The sequence below is a fragment of the Panthera pardus genome, unplaced genomic scaffold (assembly GCF_024362965.1).
Source record: "Panthera pardus isolate Hobbes unplaced genomic scaffold, ASM2436296v1 HiC_scaffold_24, whole genome shotgun sequence".
NCBI lineage: Eukaryota > Metazoa > Chordata > Mammalia > Carnivora > Felidae > Panthera > Panthera pardus.
In genome coordinates this window covers 2,503,616-2,525,898 of record NW_026526810.1, presented here as the reverse complement: position 1 = coordinate 2,525,898, position 22,283 = coordinate 2,503,616, and the positions used below count along the sequence as shown (strand labels likewise).

General features: G+C 48.2%; 1 protein-coding gene and 1 long non-coding RNA gene across 2 annotated transcripts in view; one reads left to right on the top strand and one right to left on the bottom strand.

Moving 5' to 3' along the window:
• The window catches only part of AKAP13 (A-kinase anchoring protein 13), a 336,564-nt gene that overhangs the window by 166,221 nt on the left and 148,060 nt on the right, over positions 1–22,283 (top strand). Inside the window, 3 exon segments of the mRNA XM_019460188.2 lie at positions 7,213–7,411; positions 10,007–13,085; positions 17,307–17,440. Coding sequence (XP_019315733.2) covers positions 7,213–7,411; positions 10,007–13,085; positions 17,307–17,440 — 3,412 coding nt within the window.
• LOC128772906 (uncharacterized) lies at positions 18,917–20,095 on the bottom strand. Its single transcript, XR_008416974.1, has 3 exons — positions 19,701–20,095; positions 19,145–19,277; positions 18,917–19,055 (listed from the first exon to the last, which is right to left on the bottom strand). It is a non-coding gene; the product is annotated as an uncharacterized LOC128772906 (long non-coding RNA).

Sequence of the window (22,283 nt, the reverse complement as noted above, 5' to 3'; positions counted from 1 at the left end):
TGAGCCACCCAGGTGCCCTCATCATATTCTTATCACAGTGCACTTATCATTAATAGAACATTAATACGATCTCGTATGGGCTTTAGGTTCCCTTTTCGCCAGCTGCCCAGTAGTATCCTCATAGCAGTGGTCTCCCCCTGACCTGGGACATGCGCTGGGGCTAGTTCCTTGCCAAGTTCACCTTCTAAGCCATTTCTGCCGCTACATGGGCTTTACCGGAGTTGCTTCTTTAGGGGGTCTCACCCTTCACAGAGAGCGAGTTCTCCGTGATCTCAAACCGTTGGTAAGCATCGTGAGCAAAACAGAGGAATATTGGTACTCTCCCGCCCTGGAGTGAAATCCGCGCGTCTGTTTGAGTACCTGCAGTGTGTCAAGAGAGTGAGCAGGGTAGCAAGGCCCCGCCAGCCAGGAGCAGTGTGGTCCTTGTCCTCGGCCGGATGACAGATGAGTAAAGAGAGCAAAGAGAGCATGGCGGTGCAGCGCCCCGGGGCTTTCGGTGCCTGGTGAGAGACTGCCCTGGGGGGTCGTACTAGAAACTCAGGGTGAAATGCGGGGTGCCTGGGAGTGGCTGGGAGCAGTATAAATTGCGTCATGAGAGGATGATTGAAAGTTTCAAGGTCACCGTGGTGTTGGCCTCTCTGTCTTGAAGGCTGTTCTGGGGTCTGGCTGAATGTGACAGTCTAAGAAATTTTTAAGAGACCTCAATACTGTGTGGTGGAGTAGGAATGAAGCATCTCCATGCCGCGTAATTGCCACCATTAGTAGTGACAGAACCCCTTTCTTCAGAGGGGTGGTGTCCTCCCTGGGAGGAGAAAGGACCTGGGGAGAGACTGCCACCCACAGCATTGACCCGTCCTCATCTGTACAACGCTCATTTGGAAGCAACAGCAACAAAACATCCCAGCTGAGGCTGTGGTGCCTATTAATTCCCCAGTAGAAACAACCAGAACTGCAAGTAAACTTGTGGGTGTGCTTTTCTGTCTTGCCAGACTTGATTTGGTTGCAGTAAAATCTTTGTGTTACTTTTCTAAGGTAAACTTTAGATACTCAGGCATAGTCCCCTCTGTGGAAGAACTACAAAGCCGAGGGACAACGTAATTACGAACTGTGACCCAGAGAGGGCTTTTAATCAAGAGAGAAGGCTGGGCAGCTGATCTCCAAGTCCATAGGAGACTAAACAAGGAAAATGGCTGTGAAATGGGAAATGTGGTAGTTTTACATAAAGGAATTCTGTACTTTGGGGATTACAGAACATTTAGCTATGCCCCGTGTTCTCACTGGGGAGGTGGGGAGAAGGGGAAGGTAGATGGAGAGAGAGCATGGCTTTGACTTTCCTTCCCTGGACTGGCCCCATCACCAGCCAGCAATTCTTTCTCTGCAGATGGTTTTATTTGACGATTTTCAGCTACTTAAAAGTTTGAACACTGTGTGTTAGCTATTTTTGTTGAAGTATACCAAGCCACAGCCACAATCTGCCGAGGCGCCTTGCAGCTCAGTCCTTGGCCTCGGAGCTGCTGTCTTCACGTGCACCTGCTGCCCATTCACTTCAGGGGCACGGGTGACGGGCGGATGTTATCATTCATCAGAGCATGCTGTGGAAACCGATGAGGTTTGAACAGGTCACTTGACCATTTCGCTACCACTGCCATATGCAAAAGGGTGTTTGGCTATATTTATACCCTGTGTTAATCTCTCTCTCTCTTTTTTTTTTTTTTTTAACTTTTAACATTTATTTATTTTTGAGAGGGGGGAGGGGCAGAGAGAGGGAGACACAGAATCTGAAGCAGGCTCCAGGCTCTGAGCTGTCAGCACAGAGCCTGATGCGGGGCTCGAACTCACGGGCTGTGAGATCATGACCTGAGCTGAAGTCAGACGCTCAACTGACTGAGCCCCAGGCGCCCCTGTTAATAATCTCTTTTAAGGTGTACATTGTTCTGGCTGTGAAATCGGATACATTCTGATCAACACTGCTACAATGTCATGTCATAATTCACTCAAGTTTTTTCCTTCCTAGTGATGCATAAAGTAACGACACTTTTACAAGAAGTAGCATTGTAATTTTGATGAAACATGGTATGTTTAGTGCATGAGATGCCACACTTGCAAGTGTAAAACTCCTAGTTCTTTCTTGCTTTTTCGCTTCCGTGGAAGGGACCATACCTCCAGTGAGCCAGACTGTGGCTGTGTAGGAGCGCTCCATGGTTGACTGTAGTCCGTGTGTTTGCACGTGTCCTGGAGAAGAGCTGCCATATTTATCTGGTGGCCCTGGCATCCAGTGGGATGCCTGCTGCTTAGTGGGTGTTAGCAAATGTTTCCTTGAATGGTCTTTGAGAATTCCATTGTGAAGCAAGACCATAAAAACAAAGTTCTAGCTGGGAGTACTTAGAAAAAAGAGGGTAACTTAATTCAAGAGAAAATAATAAGTTGTGCCAGAAAGGGAGAGTTCTCTTAGGTCGTTACGTGAAGCAGCCATTATCGGCACTTCTAGATGTGTAACGATGTAGACACTGAACGCGGGTGTGACCGACGTTAGAGCAGTTAGGAGGAGGAGGGGGCCGGCTGCGTTCAAGTGTTAGGGAGGCGGCACGTGGCGAGCTAAATAGCCCCCTTCAGTGCTGGGAAGTCTGTTTGTGATGCCTCATCCGTCCTGGATCCCTCATCACTCTTCTGCGTACGTGGCTGTCTGTTTTGTGATCCTGTTGTTGGAAGAGCGTGGATTTTCTGTAACACAGCCCCAGAATGTTAGGCCAGATTTACGTGTGTTACTAAGCCAGTGCCTTAACATGGACATGTTGCAGCTGTCATGCCAGCGAAGCTCGTGTCGCAGAGCGGAACGAGACAGTTGTCATTCTGGCGTTCACAGCTGAGCAGCCTTGGTCGTGAAGTTGTGTGGCTTTCTGCTTTATATCCACACGGTGCACGTGGGGTGCTGCTCTGTAGAATGCTTAAGAGGAGAAGGGAAAGCCTAGGCGATGGGGGCATACACCGTGCCTGCTTCCCTCCCAGCAGACAGGCGATAATGGGAAGGCACAGCAAAACTTTGGGGCAGGAGGAGACCTCACTGTTGCCTTAAGATGATTCTGTTGGGTAGATTTGGGGAGCGGTGGCGGGTGTAGGGCAGCTGGCCTGTAACAAGAGTGACTGCAAGAGTCCAGGTGACTCAGGGCCCGTAGGAAGTGAAGTAAGGCACCGAATGGGAAAGCCAGAACCAGCAGGATGTTCTGAAGAAGGTAAGTGGTGTTACTAGGGATGACCACTGTTAATTCATGGAAATCAGTCGGGTTGCTGCCGCCTTGGGGGGTGGGGGAACATGAAACTGAGTTTTGACGTCGGAGAATGCCCACCGCACATTCTGGTGAAGACATGGAAGTCGGTGGAAGTGTGGGACAGGAACGCGGACTTTGCAGCTGGAGAGAGATTTGGGAGGTGGGGTGGGACTGTGGGAAAGGAGGAAAGGAAGTGGGAGAGGGTAGGAAGCTGATGTGTGCTGTGCTCACATCCACCATGTGAGGAGGAGGAGAGAGAGCCAGAGAAAACCGGAGGAAAATAGGATGGTTCTTTATGAACGTCCAGAGAGAATAAAGTTCAGAAGAATCCAGTTGCTATTTTAAAAGTCTGCAAAACTTGAGGGTGACGAGGACAAAGAAAAGCCACCGGATTTGGTATTTTCTTATCAGTGGACACCCGTGACCGTGAGGTTTTAGTGGCCAGTGGAGTGAGGGGGAGCCAAATTGCAGAGCCTTGAAACGTTTGGGTGACTGGTGCCGAGGCGGGAGGGGACAAAATGTAGAGGACAAAGTGGGTCAGTGGGTTGACAGCAGTGTTTCTCAAAGTCAGCACGACTGCCAGTCTGGGCCTGGTCATCCCTCGTGGGGAGCTGTCCTGTGCATTGCAGAACCTCCCCCCCACCCACCCACCCAAGGTGTGACCACCAGAAAATGTCTCCGCTGTCACATGCCCCCCAGGCGCCAGATTCCTCGGTGAGATCTGGTCTCCAGGGCGGAGTGCAGATTTATGCTGCTGCTTCTTGACCCAGCAGGGCCCCAGTAATCCCTTCTGCTGCACCGCCCCTCTGTCTCCTGCTGGTGGTTTAACCGCACTGGTAGGCAGGCAGGCAGGAAGGAGCTGGTCCAGAAGTGGGTGGAAAACAGCAGGCAGCCGGGGGAGCATTACCCCGTCAGGTACCGAGGGAGGGCAGGTGGAACAGAGCAAACACACTGTTGGGAAGGGGCGTCTTTGACGCTGGGGGGTGGTGGGCAGAGCCATCTGTTAGTGGATTAAGATGGTTTTAGCTCCCTTTAGGTGGTCTCAAGCTTCTAAGACGGGCAGAAAGGTCACCCAAGAGTGAAGTAGACAAGGTTAAGGCTGGGCCTTTGATGAAATTATAGAAAGTTTCACTAACACACAAGTGAGTAAAAGCGTTAACAGACCAGCAACGAGTCCTGGCTCAATAGGGGACTTGAAAAAATTTGTTAAAAACATGAATTAAAATCTTGGGGAAGACAACCTAAAACCCAGCCACTGTGACACTATTTTTATTTGTGCATTTTACTGCCTAGACTTACAGTTTTATGCTTTTTATTTTGCTTATTTCACTGAATGTTGTAGATTTCAGTGTTACTGAACTATTATTTCAGTTATTTGTGATGGCTACGTAATAGTCCAGAGATCAGTTTATCAAATAGGCCTCTCATTACTGACCAGGGGTTGTCCAGTTTTTAATACTATTATACCTAAAGTTGCAGTAAACGTTCTTATGCCTGGAGTTTTGCCACATTTTATTAGTGGGTTCAGTAAAAATTTTATATGATGCTGAACACAGAGCACAAAATGTATTGGCTTAAAGTGCCGCCTCAGTGGGGTGTTCCTATCCCACCACACTGCTTTATTTTTCTCCAAAGCACTTGCTGTCTTCCAGAATACCAGTTGTTTTATTTAATCTGGCCGTCCTCGTCTCCCTTGCTAAGTATAGAAGTTCCAGCAGGGTAAGGATTTTGGTTTGTATCACCAGCACCTGGAATGCTTCCTGGCACACAGATACTTGCTGAACGGTGGGCTTGACCCAGACCTGCAGGCACGATGGGTTTGGAAGGGTGTCAGCACCAGGTGTTCCCAGAAGTCAGTGGGAGAATAAATGCATTGACTGGTCTTTGGTATCTAGACAGACTAGGAAGCAACACAAATTCACAGGGACAGTGAGTCGGGAGACGGAAGGGTTCTTGGCACCTGGGGGGGACTGTGGCAACAGAAGCACCTTCCTCTGGAAGGAGAGCCTGGGAATGGCAGAAGGTAAATAGTCTGTGGTTACAGATGGCAGTTTCTCAAGGTTTAGACAGTAGAAAGGAAGCAGTTCGAGAGTTAATAGTGGCAAGGTTGGTGGAGAATTCCATTTTGCTGGGAATGGAGTACGTCACTTTTTAGTTGCCCCTGCCTCGGCAAACAGTCCTCTCTTCTTAGTGGATTATACTTGGTTCACGCTGGGATGGGGTCTGTAAATCAGGTTTTGTTTTCAGAGGTCTTTTCTTAGTGGAGTATGGCTGTAGGAGGTAATCTGAGTAATCAGCTATGCTACCGATTCTGTCAGACAGTTAACCAGAGTTAGCGACAATGGCAACCCAAATTGAGCTTCAAAACTCCGTTTACAGAGAAGTCACGCCCCTTTATTTGGTATAGCTGATTGGTCACTTAGTCGAGTCATTCAGTTGAACCTTTCAGTGACTATCTTATAAGTGGAATTGACCCTGGAACAGTCCATTGTTGGCGCAGGGGTGCGAACCCTCTGTGCAATCAAAAGTCGAATGTAAGTATAGACTCCCCAAAAAGCTAATAGCCTACTGTTGCTCGGAAGCCTTACCAATAACATAAACAGCCAGTTAATGTAAACTTTGTATGCTACATGCATTACGCACTGTAATCTTCTAGTAAAGGAGCCCAGAGAAAAGAAGATGTTACCGAGAAAGTCATAAGGAAGAGAAAATACGTTTATAGAACCGTACTGTATTTCTGGGGAGAAAAATCTGTGTGTAAATGGACCCGTGCAGTTCAAACCCCCGTTGCCCAAGAAGAGTCAACTGTACTTTTCTTTTTGAGGTCACTTCATTCAGAGTAGAGCGACCTGGTAAGCACATAAGGATTTAGCCGAGTGTATACCAAGTTCATTTTAAACAACTGCTGGGGTGTCGCTCATGAGTATGGACATTACAGTGGTTTTCTTTTGGAACAGCCTTCATTGTTACTCAGCCAGCATACAATTATTCACTTCTGGGCTTTCTTATATAACATATTGTTAGTTTCAAATTCCAGTTATTATCTGGTGAGTTGTTAATGACAGACAGGTGTGATTTAGTAAATAAAACACTGCAGAGAGGGAGTCGTGTGTCATCCCTCCCATTTGTCCGTGGGTGGCATGTCTGTTTCTTCTTCATGCTTCATTCTTAATTCTTCCATTTTAAAACAATGATCTCAAACGTAGCCTTCCTCCTTCTTCCAGAATCTCTGGGGTACTTTACCAATCTCCTGGTTCATAAAGAGAATTTATGTTTTGAGGCCTTTCCCAGAAATGCTTTTTTTACACACCTGTGCCTTTGTCGGCCTTATTTCATTTATAATGATACTAGTTGAGCAAGGTTGTTTGTTTTCCAAATGAAAAAAATTTGAACTTGGAGTTCTTAGAACCAAGTGGTTTCCTAATTGTATTGACAAGAATAGCGTATATGGCATCCAGTCGTGGTCTGTATGGTTGACTTTGAGAGTTGTCAACAAAAGTTGGAGTGTCCTTGCGTGGGTTGTACTGATTACTTCTTCCCTTCCCAGTATAGTCACTGCAGTTAACGTGTGATGTAACCCAATTTGAGAGAAATGCGTAATAAGCCGTGCTTCTAGTGAAAACCAGGCTAAGACCATCCTCCTCACATTTCCTCATTAAGTTGGTTGTTAGCATAATATTAACTATTTTAAGCTCCCAGACCTCTCTTTATCTTGATCAAAACATCATTGTTTAGGAGGAATCCTGCAGTTCTCATTTAATCCATTTGTGACCTCTTCTGAGGGGGATGGAGCAGTTAGTTAGGGCCATGCCTGAATCCCTGGGGAAGTGCCCAAACCAGACTTCTGCTGCAGGTCCCCCAGAGCAGCCGGGTAAGAGCAGAGGGCTGGTGCTGAGCCGCCGGGAGCAGAACGTACGTGTGTTAACCAGCAGTTGCCTGCTTCCAGGGAGAACGCCAGAGAACCAGACTCCTGGAGCCGTCTATCCTATGAGATACCTTACGGAGACTGTTCTGTGAGGCACCATCGAGAGCTGGACGTCTATACGTTAACCTCTGAGTCCGAAGCGCATCATGAACCCCCATTTCCTGGAGACCATTGCACTGGACACATATTTAAACTTAGGAACATCCAACAGCAGCTAATGGTAAGGAAGAAAATGTCCATTTTCAGGCTTTTGTGCCCTCACTCTTTCCCCCAGTGAACCTTGCTATAATTGGAGCCTAAAAATGCTGTCCTTGCAGATTGTGAAACCCCTTAGGGCAGTTTTAGTGGTGTTGGATGTTACACTTACAGATAGGGGGCGGCAGCAGGGGGCCGCGGGCAGTTTTCTTTCTTTTTTTTTGCCATGTTTTTGAAATAATGAAAGATACACGTACACACTGCAGATGCAGAAACATACGCAACAACTAGAACTCCGTTTTCCTGGCATCAAGGGAAATTCGTCTGTTTATAAATTTGTCAGTTTAGCTTTATAAAACTGAGCAAAACAGTTCCTGAGATGGTTGCTATACTCAGAAATAAAGCCTCACAACTGGTCCAGTGAGCGATGATAATGTTACTATATTTAAATTGATAGTTGGATGGTAAAAAGATCACTAAAAAAATAAAGATTTTATAATCCACTCAAGCCTTCAAGATAAAGTTGTTGCCAGACGTAAAAACATTACAGACTCCCTGGTAGCATTTATTATGCATAATATAAACGTCATATGGGTACATGTCTCTTGGCCATAACATCTGAAGGCTAAGTTTACATAATTTTTCCACCCAGTGTATTTCAGAGCTGATTTGATTTGGAGAAAGCTTGACAGTAATTTCATTTAAGGTCGTCTAGGGTCAACTCAGTACCAGAGGCCTCTTTGGGAGCAGGCATTATTTTTGAGGTCAGCAGGCCAAGACACCCCACAGCAGGGCTGTGTGATGGGCCTGCCTTTCCCTTTCTGAATCGTGCACGCCCAGAACAGGCATCATTTTGTTTTGCTCTGAACGGACTGCTGAGTCCGATTTTCCTTTAGAGCTCTTGTTACTGGGTGAATGACGGTCCACTTGAAAATCTCAGCTTGCAGGTGCCAAAGTTACTGTCTCGTATGGGAATGCCTGACAGGAAACTATGAGAAATGAAAACTCGGAGAGGATACATGCTGTTAGGAGCTTTTAAAGTTGTTTGCGAAACACCACTTGTTTCTGGAACGTTCACCCTTTATTAAATGTAATGACTTGCTTTCATAATTTTTAGGGGACGGTTACATTCTCAGCAACAGTGGAAGCAAATTAATTTGAACACTCTAAGCAGCATAGCGCAAAAGCTTTTACTGAAAATCCACTTTTTGCTGGGGGCGGGGGGGGGGGGGCGGTACTCTCTTACTAAAAAGACTTTAGTGAGCATACCACATATTACACTTGCACGTGGAAATTTCTACAATAGGCCCGGTTAGTAGACAGGACTAGTGTGATGTAGGAGAACTGTTAAGTGCTTACTGAGAGAGTAAATGAACTAGAGAGGGCACAGTAGATCTGTGTGAGACCATTGCAGTAGGTCAGACAGTGGGGAAGAGCGAAGCCAGATGTCTTACAAATAGTTTCTATGTGTTGAACAAATACTAGTATTGTAAGAATTCCTGAAACTTTGGTATAAAAGGCAAACCAACCCCAAAGATGAGCTGTGTTTTTCTCCATTTTTCCTAAGCCTTGTTTAAAAGTACATTTGAATTTTGCATGCTTATAACCTTAAATTAACTCTAGCCTTTATTTTTTCCAACATTGTATTGTAAATCTGTATTTCAGATTTCACTGTGGCCTTCATAGTTCACATTTATGTAACAGCTTGGCATCTGCCATCAGGTTGAACGACTGTGATTTTTTTTTTTTTAACCATTCCCGTATAGTTGGTTATATCTGTTTGTGTTTTTTAAAATACTGCAAAGTTGCAAAATGTAATTTTGAGATGACCTACAATATCATCAAGCCACAGTACTTTCTAAGAATAATCAAGAATTTGGTATTATGGGGAACCTGGGTGGTTCAGTCAGTTGAACATTCGACTTCAGCTCAGGTCACGATCTCATGGTTCATGAGTTTGAGCCCCGCATTGGGCTGTCTGCACAGAGCCTGCTTCAGATCCTCAGTCCCCTTCTCTTTACCCCTCACCCTGCGCATGAGCATGCGTGCACGCTGTCAAAAATAAACATGGAAAAAAGTTTTTTAAAGAATTGGGTATTATTAGTTTGATATGTTCTTGTTTAATGTTTGGTACTAGATAACAGAGGAACTGCTTTTTTTTTTTTTTTAAAGTAAAAGAATATCCCCTATTTACTTAAAATTTTTTTTTTATTTTGAGAGTGGCGAGGGGCAGAGAGAGGTGGAGACGGAATTTTTGGGCTCCACACTGAACGTGGTCGTGGAGCCTGATCTCAAAAACCGTGAGATCGTGACCTGAGTCGAAATCAAGAGTCAGACACTTTTTGCACTGAGCCACCCAGGTGCCCCTCTCCCATCAACCTTTCCAGAATGAGTTCATAAAACTTAGGAAATAGTCATCTTGTATGTTCTTGGCCATTTTTATCTTTCCAGTGGATATGCAGCTACAAGAGAAAATGTGTTTGTATCTATTTAGATCAGCTTACCATGTGATCATAGGGCTGGAAAGGCAATGAGCGGTCTCCGGCAGGAGTTTTGCGTATAGGTGTCAGTGCCCTCTTCCCAGGGACCGTTCTTAAAAGTGTCTTTCATTTCCTCCTAGAAAACAAACCTTAAGCAGATGGACAATCCCATGCCCTTAATGGTGACAGCACAGGATCCTTCAGGTGTGCCCGCTGCCCAGGATACAGACAGCCAGTGTCTCTGCTGTGCATCAGCCCCCAGGGACGGCCAGCAGCGCCCTCTTCCCGAAGACACCGCAAGCTCTCCGTGCTGCCCAGGGAGCACTGCCGGGGGGATTGCAAGTTCCTGCGATTTGTCAGGTGTGGCTAAGGAGGAGCACACAGACTGTTCCTGCGGGAGGAGAACTGCAGGCGTGGAGAGAAAAGGGGAAGAGGTGGAGGCAGCACGTGCTGCGGACTGTGGAGCCGCATCTGGGCCCAGCCACTGCCTGCAGAGTGTGCCTGATTGTGGAGGAAACGGCGCAGGGGGCGTCCCCTGCTGTGGACTCAGAAACGGAGAAACTGGAACAGAATCTGCCGCACTGGCCGCGGACCAGGAGTCTCCAGGCGCTGGAGACCACGTCCCGCAGGGAGACGTGGCCATGCAGCGGGCCACCGCTGCCATTCGGCATCTGTCTGGAGGGGAGCTTGCAGTCGGCGTCCCAGCGACTGCTGGGGACCCAAAATGTGATCTCGGGAACACAGACACCCCCACCCAGAAGAACGTGCTCGAAGCTGGGGGGAGCACGGACGAAGAGGTTGCCAGCTCTGGTGTCAGCACGGCTGGAGCCTGTGATGGAAGAGGCCCGAGGAAGCCTGCAGGTGAAGCCGGCGCTCCTCACGGCGTCCCTGCCACTGCTTCCCTGGAGGCTTCCAGACCTGTCGAGTGTTCACCTGCAGGCAGTAACGGAGAAGCCTCCACCGTCAAAACTGCAGAGACTGAAACTTGGCCAGGTTGTGAGGGGGGCGCTGGGGTTCCACCAAATCCGAGCCCCCCGGTACTTGCAGCTGCAGCGGAAGACACGCCTGCCAATGGGTTTGAGCCCTGTGCTCCCTTGGCAGGCACAAGTGTGCCAGCATCGCCCTCTGGCCTAACTTTGCTTGGGCCCCAAAAAGACACGGCAGACCAGGAGGCAGAAACGGATTCACCGCCCATCCAAAGCCCAAACAGCGAATCACCCCTCTGTCCCCCCGCTGGAGGTGGCAAGCCGTGTGCGGTCTCCACGCGGCAGCAGGACATGGTGACTTCTGGTGGTGTGTTGACCGCAGAACGCTGTGATGACATAGTTACCCGGCCTGAAAGCAGCCCCCCAGGACTGCCCCCCATGCAGCATCCACCCCCTGCCGCCTGCCGTGAAGGTCCACGGGCTAGCCCGGCCGCCCCCGGCCCCGTGCGAGATACCCAGGAACATGTGGCATTTTGTCGTCTTGAAGTTTCGGATACGAAGGGCCAAGGAGAAGGTTTGAAATTAGAAACCAACTCAACAGATACGCTCGGGGTGCGTCCGCACGCTGCTGCCCTCGGAGCCGAGAAGGAGCTGGTGCCGGACCAGGCAGTGACATCAGACAGGGCTTTTTCTCTGGCAGGCGGTTCAGGCAGTGAATCAGTAACCAAAGATGACGCGCTTTCTCTTGTCCCCTCCCAGAAAGAAAAGGGAACAGCAGCTCCTGGCCTGCACACGGCTCCAGACGGTAGAGATGGCCCGGGCGGAGATGCGAACGAGCCCCTAGAAGACGGCGCCGCAGGCCTGCCCGTGCCCTCCGCCGCTCTCCAGCTTCAGCCCAGCATGGGCAATACCAGTCCCACGGCACTTGGCGACGAACAAGGGGGACCCTGCCTCGCAGCAGCCCCCGAAGTTCCGAATCTCGAGGGCGGCGCGGACTCTTCTCTGCTGCCTGCGGGGAAGGCCACCGTGGCCTCCAGTTCCATTTTGACTGAAGAAGGGAAAAATCTGGTGCTTCCAGAAAGCTCTGAAGCTCAGGGACAGGGTGGCAGGGATAAAGCAGTGACTTGTTCCCCTGTTAAGGAAGACACGCTTTCCTTGGGAACGTTTCAGGAAGAGCGGAGAACACCACCTCCCGGACAGGAGGCGCAGGGACTCCGTGGAGAGCCCGGCTCCGCTGGCTGTGCCGAGGACAGAGCCCTGGAACACGGCAACACGCTGGACACGCCCTCGGCCTGCCTTGATGCAGAAACTCAGCAAAACAAGGAAGTGGCCCCACCAGTCTCGCCACCGACTGAAGGTGGGGCTGCACAGAGCCTGGTGCCGCCGGGAGCCGGGCTGGCTGCAGCCCCACGCCAGGAAGCCCTGGGTGCAGAGCAGGGCAGCTCGGCTCCCTCGCCAGGGCTCTTACCAGATGGGGCTGAGGTGCAGCCTTGCAGTCGAGCTTTTGCTCTGGATGCTGGAGTGCAAAACCTTAACTCCCAGGGAATAAACCCTGCTTGTGAGGTGAACGGAAAGGCGGTGTTGGATGTCGCCGTGGCTAACGCTTTACCGGGCACCGTTGGGGCCAGGAGACAGGCCGCATCACACAACACACGAGACCTCTCGCTTCCAAAAGCCTCGTTGAGCCAGGAGGAGAATATGATCCTGGGGTCGCCAGGAGCTTTACCAGACAGAGGAGTGACTGACCCACAGGGCGCTGCGACTCCAGAGTTGCTCCCTCTCGGTTGGAAGGAAGCGGACCACGGCAGCAGCTTGGGCAGCTCCGGGGAGGCACCGGTGGACACCCAGGCACATCACATCCTACGGCAGCCTGTTGCCACAGAGGTCCCCCTGGAGGCCGGGCTCCCACGCACTGGTGACCAGGCCCCAGGCGGGGAAAGGAGCGCTCCCCCTCTGCCCTGTGCTGTGCATCTGCCCGACAGCGCCGACTCCATCGAGGAGGCCGCGAGTCGCATTGTGGAGGCCGTCCTAGATCAAGTCAAGGCCTCGGGAGCACTCCTCACTGGGCGGGGGACCAGTCACATGTCACTGTCCAGTCCTCCAGAGTCGGGCCCGGTGACCGAGCGGCCAGTGAGTGCTTCTGCAGGGAACGTGATCGCTTTTGTGCCTGGGCAGACCCCACAAACGGGCGGTGTTCGTGAAGAAGCCCCTGGCAACCTCGCAGGGTGTTCGGCTGAAAGCGGGGAGCTGGAGAAGATGAATCTGCCTGCTGACGGACCTGAGCCGGCAACAGGTAAGCAGAGCAGAATACAAAAGTCCCAGCTTGTGGAACAGATTCCCTGAAGAGTCTCTGAGACGTGCTGGCAGAAAGTGGGCGTCTCTGTGGTTTTAGAAGCGTCTTTCATTCATTGGGTACATTGCCAGGTTCACAGCAACCGCCCCCTCCGCCCCCCCCACCCCCTCCCGCCCCCTCCCGCCCCTGCCCGCCGTCAGGACAGGCACGTCAGCACGGGGTTGGACAGATTTTGCTTCCTTTATTGCAGACTCCTGGCTTGTTTGATTAAGCCTGTCACACCAGGGCAGTGGGAGTTTTGTTCACCGAGAAAATTGTCTAGCGTGCAGGTGCTTTGCAACGATAAAGGAATTTAGCAGATGTTTTTATCCATGTGGCTTAGTCCTTTTCTCTAGAACTGTGAAAAAGCAGTGCTGCAAAAACATGTTTTGCTTACAAGCCCGGAGCACTTTTCTTCCCCTGTCGTCCTGGTCCGTGTCCTGAGCAAATAGAGTCAGGGTGGTTTCGTGAAACAGCTCTAAGTGTCGTTCTGTGCGCGTGACCCCACGTCCAAAATGGTGGCATTAGGTCATTGGGGAGGGGTGGGGGAGGGGAGCGGAGAGAACGCCCTCCCTTTCCTGCCCGCGGAGCCGACTTCCAGCTCCATTGCCTCTTGCTCTCGGGCAGCAGTCTGGGAGTGCAGGCCCCCGCGCAGCGCAGGGCATGGGATGCAGGATGTCCGCCCCAGTGCGCTGAGCCGCCGTCACAGGGCACACGTCGTGTCTGCTTATCTGGGTGAAGCAGCTGTTCCGAGCAGATTGCTCGCACAGCAGCCTGTCCCATCTGTGGGTAACCATGTCCAGAGAGAGCAGACAGAAACCGCTGTTGCTCAGTGGAAATAAATGACGTGAATAAAACTTCTTGGGGGTTGAGGCTGAAGCCGAAACCAGAGTCCAACGTGGTGCAGCCGTTAAAGGTCAGTTCGATTCGCACTTTGATGCCACCACCTGTTTCCAGGTGTGGACCGAGGACCCACCTCCATGCTCGCCCCCAGGCTGCAGAGGTAAGAAGGAGCCTGATTTGTTTTTGTGGTTTGTTTTTGCTGTTTTTTCCAATTTTTGAAAATCGGGTTAAGTGTGGTAGGTGTTAAGAGGGTGGGGGTGGGGTGTGTAGAGAAACAGACACAACGAGGTTGCTTAGGAAAGAGAGTAACCTCAACCCCGTGGGCATTCTCCCCGATGAGGGGTCTTTAACCATTTATAATCTTTTCTCCCCCCGTGGAAGGCTTTAAGAAACCCGAAGTAGTGTGTTTTTGGTGAGGTGAGGTTTTTAGTTCTATTCATGTTTTGGATTGTCAGTGATAGAAATTTGTTGGCCGCTGGCTCAGAGTTTAAATGAAAAGGTCTCTAATTTTTAAAATAAGATACAACAACAAGTCTATTTTGGGGGCCCTGGCAGGTTGACATTTCAGAAGAATAGGGAGTGGCTGTAAGCTGATGCCGGGCTGTGTTCTCTTCATTTGGGCGCTATGTCTTTGGCCACACGGGCTGGAATTATTTGTTTTTCTGGCTCAGCAGTCAGAATTTAACCCAAGCAACTGCAAATTATGTGAAGTTTGTGTCTGTAACACCCAGAGAGAAGAGGTAGAAACCAGGGGAAATTTCAGACTTTGATTTTCGGTGGTACGTAGCAGTGGTATAGACGCTAAGAGATGATTTTTAAGATTTTGAGGTTTCAGGAAGGAAAATGAGCTGAAGTTTCAGCAGTGTGTCTGCGTTTAGAGTTGGTTGTTATGTGTGGGCGAGTTGCTTGTTCTGCTCCCAGGAGGAGTCATATGTGTTCAAGGCTCATGATCTTATATTGCAGAGTAGCCGGTCATGAAGAAGTAAGTGCTTTCTTTGGGGGCGGGCGGGCGGGGGGGGGGGGGGGGGGGGCGGGGAATGCCAGGATCAGGGAAAGTCCCTGGTCACATTGCCCTGGAGACAAAGCACCTGAGTGTGATCTCAGCCAAAGGGTATTTTCTGGGAAGTTTACATTCCTGGATTTACACATACTCTTTTATGAGTGAAGAGACTTTGGTTCAACTGTTGATTTGGAACAAGCCACATGGCTTTGGCCTCTGTTTTTATATGCTGCTGCAGATAAAGCCAAATAGAAATTAAGATGAGAAAACACGAAAGTTTTGGTTAGAGACAGGGGATGTGGCCCCTCACCCGAGTGCATTGATCACAGTGGTTTGGGAAGTTAGTTGTACTTGACTGAGCCAGGCCAGGCCCGTAGAAATTCCCAGCACCCCTGTGTCTCAGTAATCACTGTTCACCGTTGTGATTGGTCGCTGCTTGCCAAGGTCCATATTTTTGCTAGACGGGTATAGGATAGTAAGGTTGTGTCAAAAATTATACCCCCCAAATAAATAAAAGTCATCAACCACCAGAAGAAAAAATGACTACTTACTTAGAAATGTTTTGATTAGGGAGTCCTTCTTGAGGGGATTGCCTACTCCAATTCTTTTCACTTTATTTACATTTTCTCAAATGTAAGGTAGAGTTTGATTCTTTGGGCCAGGAAACTTGTTTTTGCCCACTTTTAAATTGCTAGTAAGATCGTATAATTATAAACGGGGGCAAAGGAAGAAGAATTTATAAATGTTCATTAATAGGAATGTCACATTCCTAAATCTGAAGTAGATCTTTGGGCACGTCATAATGTGTATTAGAATAAAATCTTAGTAGAATTTATTCTTTGGTGAAAGAAACTCTTCTGCCCTTTGATGTAGGGAACATTTTTTTTTTTCCGCCGAAGCAGTTGCATGACTAGATGAAAACCAGCCACAGAAAAATTTCCACATGAAATTGAGGTGATAGTTCTATTTTTATCTGTATTGTCAAGGTGAATTTTTACCCTTCACTTAACAATGTCAAAGCATGAATTTGCCTCAGACGTTCATTTTATCACTTCCTTCCTGTATTTGCTTGACCATGTGGTGGTCAGGTAACAAAAACCATGACAGCTTGGTCTGGTGAGCATAATTCTAAAGAAAACGTATAAAAACATTTTCTTTAAAAAAAGGAATTCCAGGGCTCCTGGAGGCTCGGGTGGTTGAGCGCCTGACTCCTGGTTTCAGCTCAGGTCATGGGCCCCGCATCGGGCTCTGTGCTGAGCATGGAGCCTGCTTGGGATTCTCTCTCTGTCCCTCTCTCCCCCTCTCCCTCACACTCTCAAAAATAAAATAAAATTTGGGGCGCCTGGGTGGCTCAGTCGGTTGGGCGTCTGACTTCAGCTCAGGTCACGATCGCGCGGTCTGTGAGTTCGAGCCCCTCGTCGGGCTCTGGGCTGATGGCTCAGAGCCTGGAGCCTGCTTCCGATTCTATGTCTCCCTCTCTCTCTCTGCCCCTCCCCCGTTCATGCTCTGTCTCTCTCTGTCTCAAAAATAAATAAACGTTAAAAAAAAAATTTTTTTTTAAATAAATAAAATTAAATTAAAAAGGAAAAAAAAAAAGGAATTCGTTGGGGCACTCTGGCTGGTTTAGTGGAGCATGCAACTCTTGATCTCAGTGTCATGAGTTCAAGCCCCACGTTGGGTGTAGAGATTACTTAAAAATAAAAATCTTAAAAAAAAAAAAAAAGGTGGCGGGGAGAGAGAATTCCTTGTTTGTGATTATGTTTTGGTTTAGGGAGAAATAAAATTAAAACAAAATGTGATTTACCAGAACACTTCAGTCTTGTCCCTTGCAGTGATGGATAGATGAGAGTGTGCAAGTATGTTTTTAAAGAAAGTCATACCCTTCTTAAGGGCTTTATCTCATTCCCAGCAGGTCTTTCCTCTTTGTGCTGTGCAAACATAAACATCTCTGGTCTCTTTGATGGTGATCAAGATGGACTACCTGGCCGTAGCTATTAATCTGTTTCCTTGAAGCTTGTGAATGTCCTTTTCCACATGCAGTCAGTACATACTCGAGATCTGTGAGGAAAAGCCCATAGTGAAAATGGAAGTTGAGTAGACGTCGAACTGGATGTCGCCTTAGCTGCAGACCCCTACAGAGGACAGGGGAAAACCGAACAACCCTGTGATAAAGGACTAGCTCAGCACGGGGTCCGAAATGACACCAGCTCCACTTGAATACTTCCCTGTGTAACGCAAAAGCAAACAAAACACGTGAAGCCTGCAGCGAGTTGTGTAAACAGTAAGACAACGGGATTTGATTTTTCAGATGCGCTTTGTAACCCCCTTCTTCTCTTCAGAAATGCCAGACCTGAAAGCTGCCGACGAAGTGGATTTTCGGAGTAATGGGAGGACGGGCGTGGCCTCTGCAGAGGTGGCCGTGGGAGATGTGGCCACCACAGCAGAGATGAAACCAGGCCTAAAGACCCAGGCGGTAAGTGGCATTAAGTCTGTGTAAGCACAAAATGTGTTTAGCTTGGTCTGTTGTGTCTGATTTATAGCCTTTTGTTTGTTTGGACAGCGTTTGTATTTTTTTAAACAACGGTATTTCCCCCTTTTCTCTTGTTCCATCACGTATAAATGTGGGTGTGTTGCTGCAGTTCAGCTTTCGTAGACCGTGGGCGCCGCACCGCGTAGCTGTGGGGAGTGGGCCCTTCTCCGTGGGTCCCTTGGCGATGGTAACGAACAAGATTTTCCCTGAGCACAGGACTTCGGCTTCTCATCACGTTGAACATGTCACAAAATGAGAATTCCCACAGAACGGGCTCTCGTAACCCTTCTTAAACCTGATTCTTCTTTCTTGGTACAGAAAACTGAGAGCAAAAATGAGATTTTAACTTCCAGTTCTCTAGTAGCTGTCTAAAATGTGTAGCAGGTCATTTTTAGCGACCAAAAAAATAAATCGGTTCAGTAGTTTTTTTCATAGCAGCTTCATTGAGTTATAATTCCCGTACCATAAAATCCACCCGCACAGGTACACGGCTTCGTCGTTTTCAGTATGTTTCAGAGCCGTGCAGCGGTGACCACGGTCCGCGGTAGCGGCCCAGCACCACCAGCCCGTCCCGCCCCACCCTCCGGGGGTCCCTCATCTCCCGCCTGTTGCTGTGCGTCTGCCCATTCTAGAACCTCACGTACGTGGAATAACATGGAACGCTGAGCTCTTTGACAGCTGGCTTCTCTGACTCAGCTTCCTGTTTCAAGGTTGAACCGTGTTGTAACATCGATTAGTATTTTGTTTCTTCTCATTGCCAACTCCCACTCCATCCTCTGGATGTTCCACATCTTGTGCTTGTCTCCACTTCTCGGCTGTCGTGGATGATACTGCCGGGAACATTTGTGTACGAGTTTGTGTGGATGTATGTTTTCATGTGCCCAGTAGTGGATTTGCTGCATCACTGGTAATTCGATGTTTAATATTCAGTGAGTGTTCAGAAATGTTTTTCTTCAGGGTCTTGAGCTTCTTTCTGTTTTTGTTTAAAGCTATTAACTTAAAACGAGGGAACAAACTTGTTGAGAGAAACTGCGCTCTAAACCTTAGAGTCCCTACTGGTTAATTAATTTTTTTGTAATGTTTGTTTATTTTTTGAGAGAGAGAGAGAAAGAGCACGAGTGGTGGAGGGGCAGAGAGAGAGGGAGACACAGAATCTGAAGCAGGCCCCGGGCTGTGAGGTGTCTGCACAGATCCCGACATGGGGCTTGAACTCACTGACCGAGATCATGACCTGAGCCACGTTACTGGACTAAATCATATTTCCCCTGAGAAAATCCATCATCTTTGTCTAGACGTGACAGTCCCCGTCTCTGCTCTTCACAGAGGTCTAAGTGGTGTTTTTCCTTAGAGTTACCCCGGCAGGTAAACAGCACACTGTACCCTCCCAGACTATTTCAAGTGTATGAGCCGTGATAAACAAGCTTCATTTTATTGGAGTACAGGGGTAGGGAGGTGCGGACTGTTCTAGCCCACTCCCTTTTACAGATAATATTCGTGACTAATGCCTGGGCGGCTGCTTGTAGAGCAGGCATTATTCAGACCGATGCTGCTCTTGCCCCTAGGGAAAGAAGAGAGAACACACCCTGCATGGGTACACGTGTGTCTTTGTTTCCAGAAGCCCCTAAAACAGGGAAGGAACAAACTCACATCCTTGAATTCAAATGCCCGTCTCTCGGTCTTCCGTGTTAACACAGTAGTGACGACCGTCATGGAAGACAGCTTGCCGCTCGCCCACACTCTGCCCTCCCGTGTGGCTGGCTCTGTCCTCGTTGTATCTTGTCTGTTAGAAAGGAGGAAACAAAACGTTCCTTTTTTTTTTTTTTAACTTCCTCCTCCCGTCCTTCTCGCCTCCCGTCCTTCTCGCCTCCCGTCCTTCTCGCCTCCCGTCCTTCTCGCCTCCCGTCCTTCTCGCCTCCCGTCCTTCTCGCCTCCCGTCCTTCTCGCCTCCCGTCCTTCTCGCCTCCCGTCCTTCTCGCCTCCCGTCCTTCTCGCCTCCCGTCCTTCTCGCCTCCCGTCCTTCTCGCCTCTATCGTTTCTCGTTTATCCTCTGGTTTTAAGAGTTGAGAGAGAGCATACTCCTCTGGTTGGTCAGCATGTCTCATTTTCCAGATAAGAGACTAAGGACCTCAGAGAGGTCTCATGCCCAGCCCAAGGTCGGACCCAGCCAGAATAAGAGCAAGGAGTGTGATTTCCAACCCAGGACCTCGACAGCAGGGTGGCCTCCCAGCTGACTGTCCCAGGCTCTACGACCAGCAGCTTCCAAGGGGCATCCGTAGGTCAGAAGCATGTAATGTGTGTGTTGCTTGGGAACACCTCGGCCTCGTGTGCCATCTGCCTCCACTGTGTACAGTTGGAGAAAGCGTATGTTAACGGATCTTCAGGTCTGGAAGGTTTTCAGGTCGAGTAAGTGTGTTCCGAGCAGTGTGGGAATGAGGTGACATCTGACCGCTTGGCTCTCTTCCCTGTTGCTCTGCAGCGCAGGCCCTGTTTGCTGTGACTTGGTAGGACAGAGTGTGAACACACACTTCAGTTTTGCCTGTGTCTCCTTTTCTCTTTTTTTCTGCCATTTAACTCTTCATATACTACGTTCACTGTGTAGGTTTTCAGTGAGTCAGGAGGGAAGTCCACAAGGGTTTTTGGTTTTTTTTTTAAAAAAGATCGTATTTTAAGGCTCTGGGGGTCAGGCAGTGTCACGGTAGTCAACTTTGCTGTTTTAGTGTTATGTAAACAAGAGTGTGACTGTGTTCCAATAAAACTTGATATATAGACATCCCATAATGTCCGGGTCATGAAATACTTCTTTCTGAGGAATTTTTTGTTGATCATTTAAAAATGTAAAGCCGACTCCTAAGATTTTTCGTGGGCTAAACAAAAACAGGCAGTGGGCCCTTGGCCTGAAGAGTATTTGTACACCAGTGGATGAATAGAAGGAGAAAGCAAGTCTACTTGTTTTATTTTCCACGCTGTTTTTTTCTTTTTTTTTTTTTTTTTTTGTGGTGGAAACTCTTGTTATCAGACTGCATGTTGGGAGGCAGGGAGTTCCAGTACTCGGTCTCTCCTGAAGTAGCTTTTTGACTTCGTGTCTCCAGAGCTTGGCTTCCTTACCTCTCTATCTTCTGGCCTTACCCTGTGGACGCTGTGTTTGTGGTCTGCAAAGGGTTACTTCTCACCCCGAAAGAGTGAACTTGAGATTGAACAGGGTGGGGTGGCATTAGTTTAATATTATTTAATCCCATCCCTTCTGACGCATGCCCAGTCTGCGTGTTGGCCTTGGGAATGGGCCAGTCGTTGCCTCACTGAATTACCGTTTCACTGAATCATCCTCTTCCAGTTGTAAAAGAATTTATGTATCCAAAGCTCGGCTACTGTCTTGAATGCTTAGAACGGTGGTGTATTTACTGCAGTTTTCTAGTAAATGTACATAAAGAATCCATTTTTAAGTTCTTCTAGGGATCTTCCTGTTTTGTAACTTTCTCTAAGCACATGACTGTCAGCACATAGGGGCCTCTGTCGGTGACACTACCGAATATTTAAAGAATTTTTCGTTCCTAAACCGGCTTGACCATCGTGCTGTGAACAAACCCTTACTTTCGAGGTCAGTAATGCTTAAAATCACCATTTATAAAAGAATTCATCGCTATCAAGTTGGACGCTTCTCTTCTCGGAGGAACCACAGGTATGTGCCAGATGCTGCTGGTTTCTCACTAAGATAGATGGTCCCAAGAGATACTTCTTTACTGGGTTGAAAATCGTTCACAGCTTAGGGACCAAGTCATTTGCTTACATGTACTGTTCCCACCAGTCACTTTATCGGCATTTTGTGGTTGTGATTTGTTATGAAATATTGTCAAAGCTTTAATACTAGTCACAATTCAGTACTCCAGGTTAACTCCTCTTATATACATTACTGGTTTCAAGGTTCTCAGGTGACCTTTTGTTGCCTTCTTTATTCCCCACTCACTGAGTTAATAAATGTTAAGCACTTAGAACAGGGCCTGGCCCACAGAAAGTACAGCTTGGCATTATTATTATTAATTAGTTTCACCACTTCAGATTCCAGTATGCTCTTATTTAAGTAATCATTGGCATATGGTGGCTCCTAAAACAACGAAGACTCCATTTCTGTTTTGTGATTAGTGTTCTGAAACGCTTCAGAAAGAGCGTCAGACATCAGTTTGAGTTGGGAGATGTGGAGCTTGTTGTAGCTCTGAGACCCTCAGAATTTGAATGGACCTTAAAGATTATCCAAAGTCCAACATATTTGCTTTATAGGAGAAGATGGTTTCAGGACGGTTAAGTGACTTGCCTTATTTCACAACTAGTTAACTTTGTAAGTGTCACTAGAACCTTCTATGTTAATAATGTTTCTACTATTCTGTGGTTTCCAAAAGAGTCAAACTGAGGTTATATACTTTTCAGGAGTCCAGTGCACCTGGGTGGACTTTTGCCTTCTAAACAAGTACCCCCCCCCCCCCCATTGGTGCTCGCATTTGCCAAGCCTCTAAAACCATCACATTATACTACTGGGTCTTCAGTGATGGTTGGAGAAATTCCTTTGGCCATTTTAGGACCTAAGCTGAGTCACTTTAAAATAAATCTCCTGTTCTTGTTACAGTCTGTTAGCTGCAGCTAAGTATCACTAACATAGTGTTTGTCCAAAGAGTTGGCTGTTGGTGCAGAAATTACTAAGATTTTCCAAGACCTGCCTTTTATTTCCTAAAGAATGATATGACTAGGTATAGAGATAACATTGAATACCTAAGTGCAGAATGGGAAGCCTTCTGGG